This window comes from Nerophis ophidion, linkage group LG12, assembly GCF_033978795.1.
Source record: "Nerophis ophidion isolate RoL-2023_Sa linkage group LG12, RoL_Noph_v1.0, whole genome shotgun sequence".
NCBI lineage: Eukaryota > Metazoa > Chordata > Actinopteri > Syngnathiformes > Syngnathidae > Nerophis > Nerophis ophidion.
Window position 1 is genome coordinate 23,346,231 of NC_084622.1, and position 19,528 is coordinate 23,365,758.

The 19,528-nt window shown below is 40.3% G+C and overlaps 1 protein-coding gene across 5 annotated transcripts in view; it reads left to right on the forward strand.

The window, feature by feature from the left end:
- sema7a (semaphorin 7A) overlaps nucleotides 1-19,022 on the forward strand; it is a 59,975-nt gene extending 40,953 nt beyond the window's left edge. The window contains exons 10-15 of one of the 5 annotated variants that reach the window (XM_061917105.1): nucleotides 6,469-6,649; nucleotides 7,078-7,190; nucleotides 10,036-10,178; nucleotides 10,246-10,697; nucleotides 14,486-14,517; nucleotides 15,789-19,022. In XM_061917105.1, the coding sequence (XP_061773089.1) occupies nucleotides 6,469-6,649; nucleotides 7,078-7,190; nucleotides 10,036-10,178; nucleotides 10,246-10,697; nucleotides 14,486-14,517; nucleotides 15,789-15,812 (945 nt within the window). In that variant the 3' untranslated portion in view covers nucleotides 15,813-19,022. Of the gene's footprint in view, nucleotides 1-6,468; nucleotides 6,650-7,077; nucleotides 7,191-10,035; nucleotides 10,179-10,245 lie in introns of all 5 variants that reach the window. The other 4 variants (XM_061917106.1, XR_009809004.1, XM_061917104.1 and 1 more) reach the window with 4 other exon arrangements.
- The last annotated feature ends 506 nt before the right edge of the window (nucleotides 19,023-19,528 follow it).

Here is a 19,528-nt window from a genome sequence, read left to right on the forward strand (position 1 = left end):
ATGGAAGACAAAGTTTTGTGATAACTTAGATACAATTATTCTGACACTTTTCTTCCCTGACTCGTGAACAAGACCCCGAGATACTTGAATTCCTTCACTTGAGGCATAATTTAAGTCCCGACCCGAGGGGTGCAGTCCACCCTTTTCCGACTGAGAACCGTGGCCTCAGATTTGGAGGTGTGATCCTCATCCCAGCAGCTTCACACTCGGCTGCAAACCACCCCAGTAAACGCTGAAGGTCCCAGCCCTATGAAGCTAACATGATCACATCATCTGCAAAAAGCAGGGATGCGATCCTCTCGCTACCAAACTGGAAACCCTCCACATCCTGACTGCGCCTAGAAATTCTGTTCATAAAGATAATAATCAGGATAATGAACAGTATCCAAAATTGAGTTTTGAAATACAGGTAAAACATGTGGAATAGTTCATCCCAAGTGACATTACAAACTTTAAATACTTTTATTTTGGATACATAAGTACATCAATATCAGGTATTACAATACTTTTAGGATAGGATAGGATAGGATAGGATAGGATAGGTCTTTATTGTCATTGCACCAGTACAACGAAACTTTGTTTTCAGCACAAACCTGTTCAAGATTAGACAGTGTACAGGGTTACAAAACAAAAACGCTGATGGGTCGCCTTAAGGCGCCCCGTAAAAGATGGGAAAAAGGTAAACGCTGGGGAAGGATGAATAAAAAAATACAATCCAGACTGGGCTCCTAGGGGGGCCCAGTTCGGAGTGGGAAAAAACCTCCATAGCAAAGCACATATACATATTACAACATACATCTCGAGATATCTAGCATCAGAGGGAAGGTTGTTCAAGGTCATGGTGGTAAGCCACAGCTTTCAGGCACTGACCATCCATTCATCACCCCTAAGGGTTTTGCGTCGAGGGCGTTGGGTTGGGGTGGTGGGGTGTGTATGTGTGGCGTATATTTTTGTGTACGTGTGTGTGTGTGTGTGTGTGTGTGTGTGTGTGTGTGTGTGTGTGTGTGTGTGTGTGTGTGTGTGTGTGTGTGTGTGTGTGTGTGTGTGTGTGTGTGTGTGTGTGTGTGTGTGTGTGTGTGTGTGTGTAAGCCCGTAGTGTGTCTCTGTTCCACGGCCTTGATGTATTGTACCGTCTCGTCCAAAGTCAACAACAGCAGGTGTGTGTCCATGAGAGACAAGAAGGGAGTTTGTTGTGTCTTCGCTGCGCTGTTCTTCGGGAGAGTCTCGAAGCCAGGGAAACAATCCAAGTTAGAATGATTTTGTATGCGGGTGAAAATAAAATTTGCTTTTCACCCTAAATTGTCTATGACTGGTCCTCAAAAACTGCGGGGTAGACAGTCCGATGTAATCCACAGTTCTTCCCGCATCCTACAATCATTTGTGGCAGCTTTGGGGTACTTTGAAGACTGCCAGCAATTTCCAATTTGTCGACAAACCTGAGCAACGCTTACTCCAATCAGCAGATGTCCTGTTGTCATAATTCCGAATAGGTGGATATCTTCACGTCCTCGACAGAAAAGGGTCGCCAGGCACGCGGCACTCCTTCTTCTCCCAAGAGTCCGTCGTGTGTCCAGCAACAACCGCTTCGTCACGACAGCAGGTTCCCCCAAACCCAAGATCTTGTCAATTTTGTTGAGGCCAGTTAAATAGTTCCAATGTTTAGATTTGGAACTATGTTGATGATGATGATGGGAAAATCCAAGATGGCGCCAGTGTGTGCTATGGCCTGCCGTCTATCGCTGTCAGTTCTGTTTGTTTTTGTGCTGTTCACGTTTTTTTTTGTCCCTGTCGACTCACTGTTTGTGTATGATCGCCAAACGCTGTTGGATCTGTGTCCCTTTCAAATGGACATGATCAACTTCGACGTTGGTTTTTCGACGTCCAAGTCAGCGTTCTCAAGTAGCCGGATTCCTCCTTTCCTTTTTCGCCCACTGGTTCCTCCCCCCCGCGGCAAACATGGCGGCCAGCTGGTGAGAGTTAGGGCACTCCTGGCCCGCCTTTCCGTGGCTTCCCGAAGGAGGTATGGTCCGGTACCTGGTCTCTTCCTGCACCCGCGTTTGCTGGATCCCCCCGGGTCCTGGATTGTGCCTGTTGTCGGTCTGCAGAGGGAAGCTCCTGCTGGCCCCGCCCCCGGAGACGCGGCGTGAATTCCCGCCACCTGCGGGCTCTGTGTCGGACCTGGATTAGCAGCGGCCTTGGACGCGCCGGCCCCCGTTAAGTTCAGTCTTGTTAACGCAAGATCCTTGACCAACAAAACATTTATCCTGAAGGATTTATTCGTCTCCCGCGGACTGGACCTCCTCGGTTTGACAGAAACCTGGCTGAGAGTGTTGTGAGTCCGCCGCTCTTAATGAACTTCTGCCTCCGGAGTGTTCCTATTTTAATTCTCCGCGGCCGAAAAGGAGGAGGATTAGCAGTCGTTTTTAAAAATGACTTTAAATGCCGTCAGATCCGCCTGCAATCCTCCTTTTTAAGCTTCGAACTGCATGTTTGAACAGGGTCTTTCTGATGTCGTCCTGTGTGTCGTCGTATATCAACCACCCAAGTACCACAAAGACTTTATAAATGACTTTTCTGAATTTCTGGCCGAAATCCTGCCCAAATATGATCGTGTCTTAATTGTTGGTGATTTTAATATTCACACCTGCTGCCCAGACGAACCATTATCCAGGAGCTTCCTGAATGTCATTGACTCTTTTAACTTTGTACAGTCTGTGTGTGGTTCTACACACGAACGCGGGCAGACACTAGACCTCGTACTGTCTTATGGTTTTATTGTTGACAATGTTGTTATTGGTGATGCGGTGTTCAGTGATCACAGTCCTGTTATGTTTAATTGAACTTTTGAACCTGATGTAAAGCCGCTTGCCGTGCGTCATGCGCGTGTTATTAGGTCTGACACCGCAGCCGCCTTTTCTCCTTTGTTTACTGAGTACATGCAGAGTATATCACACCCTGCAGACACTGAACAATTGATGTACTCTTTTCTTTCGACATGTTCTAAGATTCTGGATAGTATAGCGCCCCTCAGAGCTATACGTCCTAAACCAAAACAGGAACCTTGGCTCAATGAAACCACACGCACAGCTCGGCGTGAGTGGCGGAGGGCGGAGCGCAAGTGGAAAGGGGATCACTTGGAAGTCTCTTATCAAATTTTAAAAGAAAACTGTCGAATTTATCAAAGTGTGGTTAAAGCTAAGAAAACAAAATATTTGTCAGACTTAATTTTAAATAGCATCAGTAAGCCACGTGTTCTTTTTAATACTATTAGTAATGTTCTTAAACCGAATCCAGCCACTTCACTGGAGATGACAAGTGAAACTTGTGAAAAATTTCTCTCCTTTTTTAATGATAAGATTGCTTCTATTCGGGCAAATCTTTCTCGTTTTCCATTAAGTTTTAATGTGGCCACTCGGTGCTCGACTGTGTTCTGTCACTTTGAGCCTGTGTCCATGCCTGAATTTACAGGAATAGTCGGCAAGCTAAAACCCTCGTCATGTCCCACAGACCCAGTCCCCCCTCGCTTTTTTAAAGAAATCTGGGACACTATTGATTTGTCTGTTAGGAACATCATCAACAGCAGCTTGATTTCTGGCTGTGTCCCCTCCTTTTGTAAAAGAGCTGTTTTTGAGCCTTTGATTAAAAAAACAGGTCTTGATCCGACAAGTTTGTCAAATTATCGGCCCATTTCCAAATTATCTTTTGTGTCAAAGATTTTGGAGAAATGTGTTCTGGCACAACTGCAGCCTTTTTTAGATGAAAATAGCACTTTAGATCCATTTCAGTCTGGATACAAAGCTATGCACAGTACTGAATCCGCACTTTTAAAGGTTTTTAATGACTTGCTTTTAATGTCTGATTCTGGCAGCTCTGCCATTTTAGTGCTTTTAGATCTTACAGCTGCCTTTGACACAGTTGACCACACAATTCTTTTAGACCGCCTGAGAGACTGTGTGGGTGTCAGGGGGACTGCGTTAGCATGGTTCAGATCTTACCTGTCTGAGAGGTCCTTCTCTGTCAGGCTGGGGGACGCCACCTCCTCTTCTGCCCCGCTTTACTGTGGTGTCCCCTAGGGATCTATTTTAGGCCCCATCCTGTTCGCTCTTTATCTCCTCCCTCTTGGAGATATTTTTAAGAAACATGGAGTGTTTTATCACTTTTATGCAGATGAATGCCAAATTTATATGCCGATTTCAAAAAGCCACGGCCCCCTGATACCCCTTCTTAACTGTCTATGCGACATCAAGGCTTGGTTAGCCCAGAATTTTTTAATATTGAATGAGGGAAAAACGGAAATTTTTGTTTTTGGTCCGGCCCTCACTGACTTGGGACCATTGCCAAATTATGTGCGTCCCAAAGTCACCAGCCTTGGCGTCACTATAGACAGCGATTTTAAACTAGACAAACAAGTCAATGGCGTTTTAAAATCATGTTTTATCACCTTCGTCTTTTAGTAAAGGTTAAACCGTTTTTATCTTTTAACCTTTTTGAACAAGTCGTGCATGCTTTTATTTCAAGTCGCCTGGACTACTGCAATGCACTTTATGTTGGCATTAGCCAAAAAGCTCTCTCCCGGTTGCAGTTAGTCCAGAACGCGGCAGCACGACTTTTAACAGGGGCCAGGAAACGCCAGCATATAACCCCAATTCTTCAGAGTTTGCACTGGCTCCCTGTTCATTTTAGAATTGATTTTAAAACATTGCTGTTTGTTTTTAAATCTTTACATGGACTGGCACCTCAATATATCTCGGACCTTATCCAAATTTACATTCCTGCGCGCGCTCTGAGGTCCGAGAGCCAGTTCCAGCTTGTGGTGCCCAAGACCAGACTTAAGACCAGGGGAGACAGGGCCTTCTCTGTGGTCGGCCCAAAGCTCTGGAACACTCTGCCGCTCCATGTTCAATCTGCTTCCACAGTGGAGTGTTTTAAGTCTCGTCTTAAGACCCACTTTTATTCTTTGGCTTTTAACACTACGTGAGTTGTGTGGTCCTCTGTTCTCTGTTGTCCTCTGTGTTTTCTATACACTTTGATTTCTATTTTACTGTTTTAATTGATTTTACCCTTTAAAATAGTTTTTAATCATATTTGTTTTTAGGCTTCACGGTGGCAGAGGGGTTAGTGCGTTTGCCTCACAATACGAAGTTCCTGCAGTCCTGGGTTCAAATCCAGGCTCGGGATCTTTCTGTGTGGAGTTTGCATGTTCTCCCCGTGAATGCGTGGGTTCCCTCCGGGTACTCCGGCTTCCTCCCACTTCCAAAGACATGCACCTGGGGATAGGTTGATTGGCAACAATAAATTGGCCCTAGTGTGTGAATGTGAGTGTGAATGTTGTCTGTCTATCTGTGTTGGCCCTGCGATGAGGTGGCGACTTGTCCAGGGTGTACCCCGCCTTCCGTCCGATTGTAGCTGAGATACGCGCCAGCGCCCCCCGCGACCCCGTAAGGGACAAGCGGTAGGAAATGGATGGATGGATGGATGTTTTTATATTTTTTTTATTGGTTTTATATTTATTTATTTTTTGTTTTATTCAGTCATTGGTGGAGCATAATATGTATATATATATATATTTTTTTTTTTATTTATTTTATTTATATTTTTTATTTTTTTTTTACAATTGTTTTTAACATGGCTGTGCAGCACTTTGGAAACGTTATTGTTGTTTAAATGTGCTATATAAATAAAGTGGATTGGATTGGATTGGATTGGAGAGCAGTGCAAAAAGAGGCAACAAGAAAGTTAAGACAAGACGAAACAAAGAAGCAAGCAGGAGAGATAAGGGAGAGGAAAGGGGAGCTTCCACCCTCGTTGAGTGCCAGAGAGAAATATATTACTCAAGTAATATTGTAAAAATAGACCTTCATTTTTACCAAAGTCATCTTCTGGTCAGATACTTGTACTCTCTTTCAAGTACTGTATATAAAACTGTGTAGGTTCCAGGCTATATGTGTACAGGCCAAAAGTTTGGACACACCTTCTCATTTCAATCAGTTTTCTTTATTTTCATGACTATTTACATTGTACAAAAGTAGATTGTCACTGAAGGCATCAAAACTATGACACCTATGAAATGAAAACCCTTTAAGGTGACTACCTCTTGAAGCTCATCGAGAGAATGCCAAGGATGTGCAAAGCAGTAATCAGAGCAAACGGTGGCTATTTTGAAGAAACTAGAATATAAAACATGTTTTCAGTTATTTCACCTTTTTTTGTCAAGTACATAACTCCACATGTGTTCATTATACTTTTGATGCCTTCAGTGACAATCTACAATGTAAATAGTCTTAAAAATAAAGAAAACACATTGAATGAGAAGGTGTGTCCAAACTTTTGGCCTGTACTGTATGTGTACAAGCGATATATACAGTGGTTGGTCAAGCACCATGGACCCAAGTATGTGTATACAAGCAAATCAAAATTAAACAATTTCATCCTTTTGAACAATAAAGCCTTTTGTGTGTTGTTTTTCAGTGTGTAAAAAACAGCCGCAGCTTACCGCTGGCCACAGTCAGTGTGGTGAGAGATCATCCTGAAATTAGCGACTGGGTCTACAAAACTCCTTTTTATGTCAGCAACAACAACTACACCAAGATAGTAGTGGACCGCGTCCAGGCAGTGGACGACATGTACAACATTCTGCTGCTCGCCACTGGTACGTCCTGTTTTCTGAAAAAAAATCCAAGATGTCACTATTTTTAGTGCTTTGTTTGGCTGATTATATCCACAATCAACAAAGCTGTGCACATCCTGTGGCATATTCTTCATAGCTAGAACCGCCCATTGGTTCCAAATATAACCATTCTGTCAGAATGGTCACCTTGAGGTTGTGATGATCCTGTAATATTGACGATGTAGTTGTTCTAACATCATGATTATGAGAAACAATGTGATACTGTGTATATCGGGTTTTAATTTGTGACATTATACTGTAGACAAAATGTTCCCAAAAAAGCATTTTTCAGTGGGGTATTCAAGGCCACAGTGGTATTTTATTCTCTAAGGGAAGGCTCAGTGCACCTTTAAAGACATCTGCTGTATTTGTTTATCATTGCTTAAATTAATGCTTATCATATCCTACAGATTCCGGAAGGATCCATAAGATTCTCGAGGCCGGTTCTGAACCTTTCATCATCTCCGAAACCCAGATTCTAAATCAGTCCCCCGTACAGTCCATGAAACTGGACTCCAAAAAGGTACCATTCATCTAAATCTATTTCTAGCCCCTCCGCTTCTGTCAGTTCTTATTTGATCCACATTCATGCCATGTGGATCCCGCCATCAGTGTGTGAATGTGTGTGTGTGAATGGGTGAATGTGGAAATAGTTTCAAAGCGCTTTCAATTCCTTAAAAAAGGTAGAAAAGCGCTATACAAATACAACACATTTACCATTTATCATGTGTTGTCTTGTCTTACTTTGTAGTTTCAAAGTCTACTCAGTGTTTTTTAAGCACTACATTTCTTTGTTTTTGTCAGACTGCCATTCAATTATTGCCTTTTTAGGGGTTTTAACTTTGTTATGTTATGTTATTAAACGCACAGGGTTCACTTATTGGTGTTAAGTGCTTTCAGTTTTAATGACCTCTGTTAAAGGGGTGTTCATTTATGTTTATTATTGTTGTTGTATTACGCATCATGCATTTTTTTTTATTATTTTAGGTTGTTTCTAATATTGTTCTTGTCCAAGGCACACTTCTCTGTATGATATAGTGCACCGTAAAAAAAACACAACATTATGTACTACAGCAGTACTTGAATTGGTTCTCAACTCAAAACACTTCTATCTCAAATCATCGTCTCCCTTTGAAAATAATTCAAATCAGTGCTTAAATGTTGCTTACCACCCCTCAAACCCCACACAAAAAACAGCACAATTATGAAATGTAACATGCCTTTTAAAAAGACAGACAAACTTATTGATAAGAAAGATTGTATGAAAAATAATACAATAGAAAGTACTAAACACAACTGTAGTGCTTTTATGAAATAATGTAATCGTAAGGTACAACATTTACCTCGGAGAGTGGACTCTCTTCCAACAAACACAACATCAGCAACTTTTTTATACTTTCATGGATAAATATATATATAATTATATACTATTGTAAAGTGGGCCTATTATGCAAAACAACCTTTTCTTACCATTTTAATACCTGTTTTTGTGTATTTGGGATATGTATGAATCCAGAAAATGTGAAATCCAAGCATGGGGGAGATATTTATCAAACAATCTTGCCTTCCTTCTTACTTCCTCCATACCACCAGCCTTTTTGAATTCGCTCAATTTGTTACGTTTTTCCAAAGTGTGACGTCAGCGGATATCTGTATATATGGTAGAGATTTACCCGAATGTTTTATATCCACCTGTTCTTGTAACTGCTGTCCTTCACAGTATTTTTCTTCCTTCCCATCCATCCATCCATCCATTAATTTTTTACCGCTTTTCCATGTTCGGGGTTGCGGGGGCGCTGGGGTCTATCTCCCCATTTTTGGAAAACAAGGTCATGTCCATCTCTAGCCGTAGGCTAATGTTAGCGTGTAAGACCAGATGTTTTTGGGCTGAGCTTACAGGGTTCACTGTAACATTTGCTACACCAACTAATGGGGTGGATGCTTGTAACTCCAATTTTTGCTCGCATCGTAAATCACAATAATTAGCCGAGAGACAGCTCTTATCTCAAAACCCTCTTGAGTTGAGGTACCGCTCTATATATTTACAGTATGCATTGATGTAATGTTTGTCTGCTCTTGAATGGTATTGTACTGAAAATCTAAATTTACCCTCGGGGATTAATCAAGTATTTCTGATATCAATTCTGATTCTGATTGACCTAATAATAGATAATTACACTATCACATGATCACTTACAGTACAGGCCAAAAGTTTGGACACACCTTTTCATTCAATGTGTGTTCTTTATTTTCATGACTATTTGCATTGTAGATTGTCACTGAAGGCATCAAAACTATGAATGAACACATGTGGAGTTATGTACTTAACAGAAAAAGGTGAAATAACCGAAAACATGTTTCATATTCTAGTTTCTTCAAAATAGCCACCATTTGTTCTTATTACTGCTTTGGACACTCTTGGCATTCTCTAAATGAGCTTCAAGCACACCCGTGAAGTAAGAAAAAAAATTCAGGTGTCTACCTCTTGAAGCTCATTAAGAGAATGCCAAGAGTGTACGAAAATGTAATTGGAGCAAAGGGTGGCTATTTTGAAGAAATTAGAAGACACAACATTTTTTTCAGTTATTTCACCTTATTTGTACATAACTCCACAAGTGTTCATTCATAATTGTGATGCCTTCAGTGACAATCTACAATGGAAATAGTCATGAAAATAAAGAAAACACATTGAATTGAGAAGGTTTGTCTAAACTTTTGGCCTGTACTGTATATAACCACTCATCTTTTCACTAATTGATGAAAATATAAGTAAACAACATACACCCTAAATATATTTAACGTCTCCATCTAACTGTCACATAGATAAATGGGTTATACTTGTATCACGCTTTTCTACCTTCAAGGTACTCAAAGCGCTTTGACACTGTTTCCACATTCACCCATTCACACACACATTGATGGCGGGAGCTGCCATGCAAGGCCCTAACCACAACCCATCAGGAGCAAGGGTGAAGTGTCTTGCTCAAGGACACAACGGACGTGACGAGGTTGGTAGAAGGTGGGAATTGAACCAGGTACCACTCTCCCAACCGCGCTAGGCCGTCCCCAAAATATATATTTTTTCCATTTGGTTTTAAATTGGCCCTAGTGTGTGAATGTGAGTGTGAATGTGAGTGTGAATGTTGTCTGTCTATCTGTGTTGGCCCTGTGATGAGGTGGCGACTTGTCCAGGGTGTACCCCGCCTTCTGCCCGATTGTAGCTGAGATAGGCGCCAGCGCCCCCCGCGACCCCACAAAATAGAAAATGGATGGATGGAGGGGTTTTAAATTGCACAATGTTATTTCGTCGTTTTATTTCCTCATCATTCCATGTATCCACTATATTGTTTCTTTCATCTTTTGTCCAGAAAAAACTAGTTGTGAGTTTTGCAGAGAAAATCTCTGTGATGGACCTCCAGAGTTGTCAAGAATACAACAAATCCTGTGCGGACTGCGTCCTCGCCCGGGACCCGTACTGTTCCTGGACTACATCCGGATGCGTGCCAACCACGTAAGTGTTGCATGAAACACAAACAAGTCAGTAGAAATGGTTGGACAAGTCTTTTTTATTGTCACAGTGAGGGGATTCAAAATATTCGAGATGGGCACACCTATGTCTGCCATACAGGTCTGCCATCAGGTATTGAATATGACATCCTTTTTTCAAAATGCAAAATTACTGTTGAGGATCTTTTTGTGTCCTTAAAACACACTCAAGTCAACCGGACCAGACGGGACACCGCACCGCCTGTGGATGTGAATTTGCTAACTCTGCCCGCTGTGCCTGGGTGTGTCCCGTTTTACCTGTCGTGCCCCATTGACTCCTACCATGCCGTCTACATGTGGAAGCACATGGACCAGAGCAGCCCGTGTCTGCAGATGCACACCGTCTGCCTCTTCCTCATCCCCGCTGTGACCCCGGAGAGCTACGGCAGCTACGAGTGTGTTTCCAAGGAGAGGGACCACGTCGGCGTGGTGAAGAGGTATCATCTAACGCAGCAAATCGACCAACGAAGCAGGACTAATGGCGGTAAAGCATCAGCTGTGGCAGCGGAGATTGTGTGTGTTGCACTAGTACTTTTTGTTGCCTTGTTGAACGCTTAATGTTTTCCAGATTCAATTCTCAACACCGTTCATTAAGCTTAGAGAAGCCACTGTGTCATCCAAAATTGTTCAGCATAATTTTTCAAAGGGTTCAATTCTAATTAATCAGTTCCAGAGTCAAACTTACTGAAAATCAATTTAGGGGCAATGTTTGAAGTTCCAGTTTAGTACAAAACCCAAAACCAGTGAAGTTAGCACGTTGTAGAAATCGTAAATAAAAACAGAATACGAGGATTTGCTAATCCTTTTCAACCTTCAACTGAATAGACTGCAAAGACAAGATATTTAACGTTCGAATTGGAAAATGTTGTTATTCTTTGGAACTTTATGCCTGCAACATGTTTCAAAAAAGCTACGACAAGTGGCATAAAAGACTGAGAAAGTTAAGGAATGCTCATCAAACACTTATTTGGAACATCACAGGTGAAGAGACTAATTTGGAATAGGTAAGTGCCGTGATTGGGTATGAAAGCAGCTTCTATGAAGTGCTCAGTCATTCACAAACAAGGATGGGGCGAGGGTCACCGCTTTGTGAACAAATGTGTGAGCTAATTGTTGAACAGTTTAAGAACAACATTTCTCAACGAGCTATTGCAAAAATTTGGGGATTTCAGCATCTACGGTCCGTAATATCATCAAAAGGTGCAGAGAATCTGGAGAAATCAAGCCACGTAAGCGATGATATTACGGACCTTTGATGCCTTAGGCGGTACTGCATCAAAAAGCTACATCAGTGTGTAAGGATTATCACCACATGGGCTTTGGAACACTTTAGAAAACCACTGTCAGAAACTACAGTTGGTCGCTACATTTGTAAGTGCAAGTTAAAACTCTACTATGCAAAGCCATAGCCATTTATCAACAACACCCAGAAGCGCCGCCGGCTTTACTGGGCCCGAGCGCATCTAAGATGGACTGATGCAAAGTGGAAAAATGTTCTGTGGTCTGATGAGTCCACATTTCAAATTGTTTTTGGAAACTCTGGACGTTGTGTTTACCGAGTGGTGTAAAAAAAGGAAAGGCCATGTAACAGTGGTAAAAATGCCCCTGTGCCAACTCTTTTGCAATGTGTTGCTGCCATTCTAAGTTAATGATTATTTGCAAAAACAAATTATGTTTCTCATGAATATCTGCGTTCCGCCCGATTGTACCTGAAATAGGCGCCAGCGCCCCCCGCGACCCCAAAAGGGAATAAGGGCTAGAAAATGGATGGATGAATATCTTGTTTTTGCAGTATGTTCAATTAAATATAAGTTGAAAAGGAATTGCAAATCATTGTATTCTGTTTATAGTTACGATTTTCACAACGTGCCAACTTCACTGAATTTGGGTTTTGTATTATAAATTGTTAAACAAGTGTAAAAATAAGTTAACCAATGCTGCGTAATGCAGTGTGCAACATTTGCTTAGGCAAAGTGCATGCTTAGACTCTTTTTGAGTTATCCATCATATGCTGAGCAGCCTGGACCGATTTAAAAAAAAAAAGGAAACAGGACCGGTTTAACTCGAATGTTTATTCTACTGAACAACCAGGACAGAGGCATGTGTCTTTTGATTTTCAATATGCACGGCTCGACCTCAATATATCCTACTGAGAACCCGCGTCCACTGGCCATTTGTGTTTTGCATACCGTACCATATTTCATATCCGAAATGTGTATCTCTGACAAAGAAAATAGACCTGAGAAGCAAATGTCCACTGCGTTGGACGCTGGTTCTCAGGAGGAAATATGACCCTTACGTGTTTCGATTTCGGGGGTTCCGTTGCAAAGTAAGCCGACGGAATGACGGGAGGTTGTGTTTGCTCCATGACTCTCTGTACTGGTAAACACAAGTGGACCTTTTGTTAACCAGCACTCACAGGCCCAACTGACTGAGCCAATGAACAATAGTATTAAACACTAACAGAACTGGCAACACCCTCACCTTGCAGCAAACCTTTTTTTTCCAAATTTTCTCAAGGAACAATGCTAATATGAAATGAATGACCTGAAACGCATATATAATATAGAGTAGTCAGTGTACAGCTTTACTATCCACTGAAAATGAGTCAACAACACCCAGACATTATTGTCTAAATAGGTGTCAACTTGAGTGGGTGGCATGATGATTATGTCTTGCCTGCAGTCAAGTATGGTGTCATGGTCTGGGGCTGCATGAGTGCTGACGGCACAGGGAAGCTACGGTTCATGGAGGCGACTTTGTAGCCAAAGTGACATTGCATTGTTTTAGACAGTGGAAGAGACAAAAAAGTGAGAAAAAATATAAAAAGCAAAAATATGAATTGAAATACAAATTAACTATTTGGGGCGGTATAGCGGGGGGGCGCTGGTGCCTATTTCAGCTACTATCGGGCGGAAGGCGGTGTACACCCTGGACAAGTCGCCACCTCATCACAGGGCCAACACAGATAGACAGACAACATTCACACTCACATTCACCCCAAAGGGAATAAAAGGTAGAAAATGGATGGATGGATGGGGCGGTATATCTCGGTTGGTAGAGTGGTTTTGCCAGCAGCTTGAGGGTTCCCAGTTCGATCCCTGCTTCCGCCATCCTAGTCCCTGCCGTTGTGTCCTTGGGCAAGACACTTTACTCACCTGCTCCCAGTGCCACCCACACTGGTTTAAATGTAACGTAGATATTGGGTTTCACTATGCAAAAGCACTTTGAGTCACTAGAGAAAAGCGCAAAAAAATAAAAAAATCACTAATTAATTCATTAATATTCTTATGTCGCTTCATTTTTCGGGGTGGGGGGAGTAGAGTTATGTCACAAACAATATGGAGATGCGTATAAGTGCTTTTAGATGGGAGTGGGGCAATATTTGATTTCATGTTAAGAGTCTCAAAAAGTGTCCGAATCGTCGTTAACTTTATTGTCAGTCACCAACCAAATTCAAAAAAATCAGACGGTGTTGTATTTTAATAGCTTTGTGGCTCAACTTTGCCGTTTAAAAGGGCGTCCGCCAGGTTTTTTTTTTGCATGCGCAAGTTTAACGCATGAGGCCCCTGGTCCGTGTGAGGTGTGTTATCACGGTCCTATTCACAGACAGTGCCATTACCATGTGCTTTTGAGCAAAGGCGAACAAGTATTGCCAAATCAATTTGTACACCTGGTGGGCCGGCACGATTCCAAACTAACTGAACACCTGTCTGACATCTTCCAGCGGAAGAAAGTTGAATGTGTCCTCGCTTGTGTCGCCATTATTTGGACACCAATAGCTGTGTGTCGACTTTTTATTTATCTATATGAATCTATACTGCGTTACAAGCTGTACACCGACTACTCTAAAGCAGTGTTTTTCAACCTTTTGTGAGCCGAGGCACATTTTTTGCATTGAAAAATCCGGAGGCGCACCACCAGCAGAAATTATTAAAAAAACAAAACTCAGTTGACAGTAAAAAGTCGTTGCTGTTGGATACGACTTTAAACCATAACCAAGCATGCATCACTATAGCTCTTGTCTCAAAGTAGGTGTACTGTCACCACCTGTCACATCACCCCCTGAGTTTTTTTTACTGTTTTCCTGTGTGTAGTGTTTTAGTTCTTGTCTTGGTGGCTTTTTTCTTTTTTTTTGTATTTTCCTGTAGCAGTTTTTTGTCTTCCTTTCAGCGATATTTCCCGCATCTACTTTGTTTTAGCACTCTTGAATATTTCAGTTGTTTTTATCATTCTTTGTGGGGACATTGTTAATTGTCGTGTCATGTTCAGATGTACACTGTGGACACCGTCTTTGCTCCACAGTAAGTCTTTGCTGTCCTCCAGCATTCTGTCTTTGTTTACTTAGTAGCCAGTTCAGTTTTAGTTTTGTTCTGCAGACCCTTCCCTAAGCTTCAATGTCTTTTCTTAGGGGCTTTCACCTTTTGTTTATTTTTGGTTTAAGCATTAGATACCTTATTACCTGCACGCTGCCTCCCGCTGTTTCCGACATCTACAAGGCAATTAGCTACCGGCTGCCACCTACTTATATGGAAGAGTATTACACGGTTACTCTGCCGAGCTCTAAACAGCACCGACATCCAACAACAACACATCATTTGTAGACTATAACTACTTTTTTACAAAAAATATTTTTAACCCAAATAGGTGAAATTAGATAATCTCCCACGGCACACCAGACTGTATCTCGTGTGCAGTGGTTGAAAAACACTGCTCTAAAGCAGTGGTTCTCAAATGGGCGTACGCGTACCCCTGGGGGTACTTAAAGGTATGCCAAGGGGTACGTGAGATAATTTTCAAATATTTTAAAAATAGCAACAATTCAAAAATCCTTTATAAATATATTTATTGAATAATACTTCAACAAAATATGAATGTAAGTTCATAAACTGTGAAAAGAAATGCAACACTGCAATATTCAGTGTTGACAGCTAGATTTTTTGTGGACATGTTCCATAAATATTGATGTTAAAGATGTCTTTTTATGTGAAGAAATTTTTAGAATGAAGTTGATGAATCCAGATGGATCTTTATTACAATCCCAGAAGAGGGCACTTTAAGTTGATGATTACTTCTATGTGTAGAAATCTTTATTTAGAATTGAATCACGTGTTTATTTTTCAACAAGTTTTTAGTTATTTTTATATCTTGTTTTCCAAATAGTTCAAGAAAGACCACTACAAATGAGCAATATTTTGCACTGTTATTTAATTGAATAAATCAGCAACTGATGACATAGTGCTGTATTTTACTTCTTTATCTCTTTTTTCAACCAAAAATGGTTTGCTTTGATAAGGGGGTACTTGAATTAAAAAAAATGCTCACAGGGGGTACATCACTGAAAAAAGGTTGAGAACCACTGCTCTAAAGTATATATGCAATTTCTACAGCGTTGTCTCTCGAGAGGATATGTAAAGCATTAATAGTTAATAGTTAGGTCATCTATGGTTGCTATGGCAACGACAGAGATGCTATTATTTAGTTTTAAGCGAGAATAACTATGATTTGTGAAGCGAATATTTAAGGTGACACTAAAGAAATGCCATTTTTTGTGTGTGTGTCCTCTGTCCCACAGAGTGGTGAGTCAGTGAGTCAGTGATGTGGTGAGGCATGCACATGTTGAGGCAAGTGATTTAGTCCACCGGGTCCTCTTTGCAATCTGGCACTAGTGTATTGTGTGCAAATGGACGGAGTTGCTTCAAAGAATGTCCTTGTTTTGTTTCCCCTCACACCAACACCACCTACCTCTACTGAGGACCACACCCTATGGTCAGGGAAGCCTTTTATCAACATGCAATAGAACAAGCTTGGTACAGTAGTTGAGTAGACAACCTTTAACCTCCGTGAGTGATATATTTAAGTGTGTCGGGCAAAAGTCTTGGGCCGCCACTAATTGTGTTTTTAATGAACTTTTTCAAAGGAATCATTTTGACTCATAGCCTACAAAACCGACCTAACTTTGGCATCAAGGCATCAACACTATGCGGCTGTTTAGGACCACAACCACTAGGACAGGGGTCGGCAACCCAACATGTTGAAAGAGCCATATTGCACCAAAAATACGAAAAACAGATCTGTCCAGAGCCGCAAAAAATGTAAAGTCTTATATAATGAAGGCAACACATGATGAAAGTGTCTATATTAGCTATATTAGCCTACTATGAAAATGACTTTAAAAGTCTTATAAAACTGTTATAATGAAGGCAACCCATGATGGAAGTGTCTATACCAGCTATATAAGCCTACTATCAAAATGACTTTAAAAGTCTTATATAAGTGTTATAATGAAGACAACACATGATTGAAGTGTCTATTTATATTAGCCTACTATCAAAATGACTTTAAAAGTCATATATAAGTGTTATAATGAAGACAACACATGATGTGAGTGTCTATTTTATATTAGCTTACTATCAAAATCAATTTAGAAGTTTTATATAAGTGTTATAATGAAGACAATACATGATTGAAGTGTCTATTTGTATTAGCCTACTATCAAAATGACTTTAAAAGTCTTATATAAGTGTTATAAGGAAGACAACACATGATGTAAGTGTCTATTTATATTAGCCTACTATCAAAATGACTATGTGTCACAGACTGATGCAAATCTTTGTTGACAGAAATGTAATATTTATTCTACACATTTTTATAACATAGAATTTTTTTTTAATAAAACGTAGGCTTCTCAGAGGGTGAGACAACTCCTGGAAAATGCTAACTTAGAATGTGTGTGTCCAAGTTAAAGGAAACGGCTGGTTGTCTTCTAATGGATTTATTGCAATCTTTGGGTAACCTTCTCTGTGGTCTGGAACAACATGGCACACAAACAAGTAACAGAAATGTGTCATGTGACATGAAAACATGTATTAAATACATAGAGGACATAAAGGATGTTAAATGAGCTCAAATATACCTACAATGCTAAATAGCATGTTAGCATCGATTAGCTTGCAGTCATGCACTGACCAACAAAGTTCAAGTTAGTGCATTCACGCACAGCATAAAACGTTTGGTGGACAAAATGAGACAAAGGAGTGGCATAAAACATGTATGTCTGTGGCAGCATCGGAGAAAGTTGTACATGTAAACTAACTACGATGAGTTCAAGTACTGCTGAAATTACTAGGACAAAACGGCGCTCGCCAAAAACTCTCTCCAGTAAAGCAAACATATTAAACAGTGGGATTTTTAACATTCAGGGAAGGTTTGTGTTATTTTTGTCCTCCTACAGAAACCACATTAAGACAAAAAATGTTTCTTACCTAATTTTTTGTCATTTTCATACATTTTTGAAAAAGCTCCAGGGAGCCACAAGAGCGTTGCTAAACAGCCACATCCGGCTCGAGAGCCGCGGGTTGCTGACCCCCCTACTAGGGAGTCACATGATCCAGGTTTGTGTAAAGGATTTTTTAACTTTCATTAAAATCTGTCAGTTATAAAATACGATTTTATAAAAGTTAAGATCAAATCAATGTTGCTGTCAAAGTTCAATCACAAGGTTGTTTGAATCAAAGAAACATTTCACTTGTTTAGCACATAACTGTGGTGCCGGAGGGTTCAAAAAACCCTGATTAAGGTTCAAAACAGAGGCACCAGGTCATTTAATTTTTAATTTCGTGAATTTATTTTGAACACAAAGATCTTATATAGCATCTTCAATTCAATATCGCCACTGAAATAAACAATCATGGTATTAAAAAAAAGAAGAAAAAAAAAACATGGTGCATGTCCAAAATTAGCAGGAAGAAGCCAACGATTACATTGTCCTGCCCCCAACTCAGATATAATAATAATAAACATCTGATTATTTGTCAACAATATAATACATAATAACCTTATACAACAATGTCGATCAATAATAATACAAAATAATTACATCCATGAGTACAAAGAATAACAAACTCGGTCATCATTTCATCAAATGTAGTTTATATAAACACTTTATACCCTTTGTTGTTGTCCCTTTAAAAACAATTGTAATATTTATTTTTAATTTTCACTACTTTTTAAAAACAGGGGAGGCCAGACCTAGATGCACTAATACTTATCACAAAATATATATACTGTATATGTATTTTTGATAATTATCATCCACTGCTAATAATCCTACATGAATCAGACAATAGAAAGAATCTTGGAGACACTACCAGCTACATGCAAAAACCTTTTTTAGGTTTTCACGTGTTTTAAAAAGCTAGTTTGAACCAAATGACGTAAATAATTTGTTATTAGTGCATCTCGACATACTGAGTTTGCGTGTGTGAGGCAGTGATGTTAGGTTTAGGGTGATGTGGCGGCCCTTTATGATTTCCGTAATAATAATAATAATAAATGATTTATATTAAAGACCAAAATGGGCCCACAAACAAAAATTAGGTTAAACAAGGAACATCAACAAAATGTTTATTTCCTTCTGAAGCAGGAAGTAACCTAACTACATTTCCCTGATTGAGAAAAAAACTCAACTTTATTTCTATGTTGTTAACAATTGAGCCTGGGTGGAGGTCCTTAAAGTAAAGCATACACGTAATGTGATGGCGGCCTGAGACATTTGCAGATTCATACTTCTACTTCCGATTTATGCACTTTTTTTTGTATATTTATAGTTTATGTCTGAGTTGGTATTCTGCATTATTCTGTATTTTCGTTTGCAAATGTTTTTATTCAATAGACACAAAAAGTTGTTTTTGTTTTGCAAATGATTTCGTATTATAAGAATATATTTTTATAACAATAATCTAATGATTGCTGGGTTGATATGATTGTTTATGGTTTCAATAAAAAACAAGATGATCTAAACAAGTCATTTTACGGATCTTCATGTTTTTGACATAATGGAAATGGTGTGTTTTCCTGCTCTGTTACTCGTGTCTAGCTTAGGCCAGTCACTCTTGGGAAGTTGTTGGCAGACATCATGTGAGTATGCATCATCTTCTTCTTCCTCAATCCCTCCTTGGTTTGCTCTTGTTTCCATGCCAAGTCTCATGAGAATGAGCGCCCCGATGCAAACTTTCCCCTCAGAGCTTTCAAGGTCTGCTTGGCTCCTTAATGATGAGATGCAACCAAACCCTTAGTGCCGCTGCAGCTTAGACCAGAATGTGTTGGCGTCATGTAACCTTGCTTAAGCCCTCGCTGATAGGATTGTCATCACTCCTGTTCTAATAAATAATCTCCTCCACACAAACACACTTTTACTCCCTTCAGCTCGGCGTCACTTTGTAACTTCAACTGATACGGCGGCCTTGAAGTCTGCAGGGCTGCTGAGAGTAAATAGACCTTAGACCTCGGGGAAATTGTTAAGCCACCGTTTGA